The sequence below is a fragment of the Chiloscyllium plagiosum genome, unplaced genomic scaffold (genome assembly GCF_004010195.1).
Source record: "Chiloscyllium plagiosum isolate BGI_BamShark_2017 unplaced genomic scaffold, ASM401019v2 scaf_87109, whole genome shotgun sequence".
Lineage (NCBI taxonomy): Eukaryota > Metazoa > Chordata > Chondrichthyes > Orectolobiformes > Hemiscylliidae > Chiloscyllium > Chiloscyllium plagiosum.
The window spans coordinates 1-1,702 of NW_025167742.1; the positions used below are offsets into that span (position 1 = coordinate 1).

A 1,702-nucleotide genomic window follows, 5' to 3' on the forward strand; every position below is an offset into this window, starting at 1 on the left:
TAACATTCAACTTTACCTAATTTCTATAAATCAGAAACAGCAGTCTTACTGGCTGGTCTAGCATTTATAAATCAATCCTAATTGGTCAGAGGGCAGTTGAGAGTTACCCTCACTGCTGTATGACTGGAGTCACATGGAGGTGAGAACGGCTGATTTCCACCCAAAAGGGAATTCATGAACCAAACAGGTTTACACAACAATGGTTTCATTGTCATTATTAGACTCTTAATTCCAGATTTTCATTCAAATCAACTTCCACCATCTAACAAATGGAATACAAACTCAGGTCACCAGGATGTTACTCAGGTCTCTGGATTAATAGTCTCATGATAATACCACCACATCATCACCTCCCCTCCTCACTAAAAGAGGGAATTCCACCCACCATCATTTTACCCAATCTGAGGAAGTGTGAGTCGAAGAAAATCTAAGGTCAATCTCAGAAAGAGCTATCAAAGTATTTTCATAAATTTTAAAAGTTTATGCGTTGTAAAAAAAATTGCATGGACACACACAGACACACAGACTCCAGTCCCTCACCCCACTGATAGAGCTGGGCCTCTGCCAGGCTGCTGTGTTCAATGTGACAGGAGTATTGATCCTCATCCCCAGCATTGATCTCAATCTCTTTCTGGATCTGATGGGTCCCATCGTGGTTCGGTCGAACCCCCGAGGATTGGCTCTCAGACATGACCTCTCCATTCCTTAGCCAGGTCACCTCGATGTCTACAGGATAAAACCCAGTGACCAAGCAGGAGAGAGTGAGCGGCTTGTCCTGACCATTGGGCTCCCTCCTGGAGATGAACACTTCAGGCTGAACTGTGATGGGAAAGGGTGAAACCACAAACAACAGACAGACACTGAATGGAATGGGAGAGCGGTTTCATAGATCAGTGAGGTGAGATCAGAACATGGAACAAAACTGAAATACACACCTTTCCTTCCAAAATACTGCTTTCCAGCTTGCAAATATCTCTTTAAATCCTGAACAAACCCTTGCTCTAGATGTTTCCCAATATTTGTTCCAGGATTCATCAGAACCCATTTCTCTTTAGTCTTCACTGCATTGTGATTGGTTGTGATCCATCTCATTCTATCTTGATCGAAGCTGAGGTAATCCTTTCCATAAAATCCAAGTCGCATCGATCTCTTAATATCACCGTCGTCAGTGATTTCAACAATTGTTATCCATTGAAACGTGTGAATTCCTATCGGTGATCAAACAGGAAATAGTATTCAATTTTTTGCAAATAAATGACAACTTGCCTGATCTGAGGGGAGGGTAATCTAGTATCAAATAGAATTGGAAATTATACTCCAGTAATGAATGGTATCAGGAGGTTAGTGCTGGAGTCGGACTGAGTGGGGTGATCCAGGGGTCAGCACTGGGAGACGGACTGAGCGGGGTGATCTAGGGGATAAACTGAGTGGAGTGACCCAGGGGTCAGTGCTGGCTGGTGGACTGGATGGGGTGATCCAGGGGTCAGTGCTGGGGTATGGATTTGATCATCTCCACTGCTTTATCTCTCAGATATTTCCTACAGAGCTTCTCACTGTCCTCTCACACTGCCTGTTGGATTCACATTGTCCATTCTGTAATATTGGGGAAGAGCAATGTCTCCCTCCCCCCAACCTTATGTATGAACAGACATTGAGACCCAGTGAGATGACAGGAATTCTCTAACAAGCTGCCCATTCCTGG

The 1,702-nt window shown here is 44.1% G+C and overlaps 1 protein-coding gene across 1 annotated transcript; it reads right to left on the reverse strand.

The window, feature by feature from the left end:
* Positions 1-457: 457 nt before the first annotated feature.
* LOC122545230 (beta-2-microglobulin-like) lies at positions 458-1,647 on the reverse strand. The gene is made up of 2 exons (XM_043684339.1): positions 936-1,647; positions 458-819 (listed from the first exon to the last, which is right to left on the reverse strand). The coding sequence occupies exons 1-2, from the start codon at positions 1,141-1,143 to the stop codon at positions 473-475; spliced, it is 555 nt and encodes a 184-aa protein (XP_043540274.1). The 5' UTR covers positions 1,144-1,647; the 3' UTR covers positions 458-472.
* Positions 1,648-1,702: the final 55 nt, after the last annotated feature.

Bases quoted from the DNA above. Each gene is read 5' to 3' on its own strand.
- LOC122545230 (XM_043684339.1), bottom strand. From the start codon at position 1,143: ATGCGACTTGGATTTTATGGAAAGGATTACCTCAGCTTCGATCAAGAT. The intron at 820-935 runs GTGTGTATTTCA...TTCCCATCACAG, and splicing joins GCAGTATTTTGGAAGGAAAG to TTCAGCCTGAAGTGTTCATC.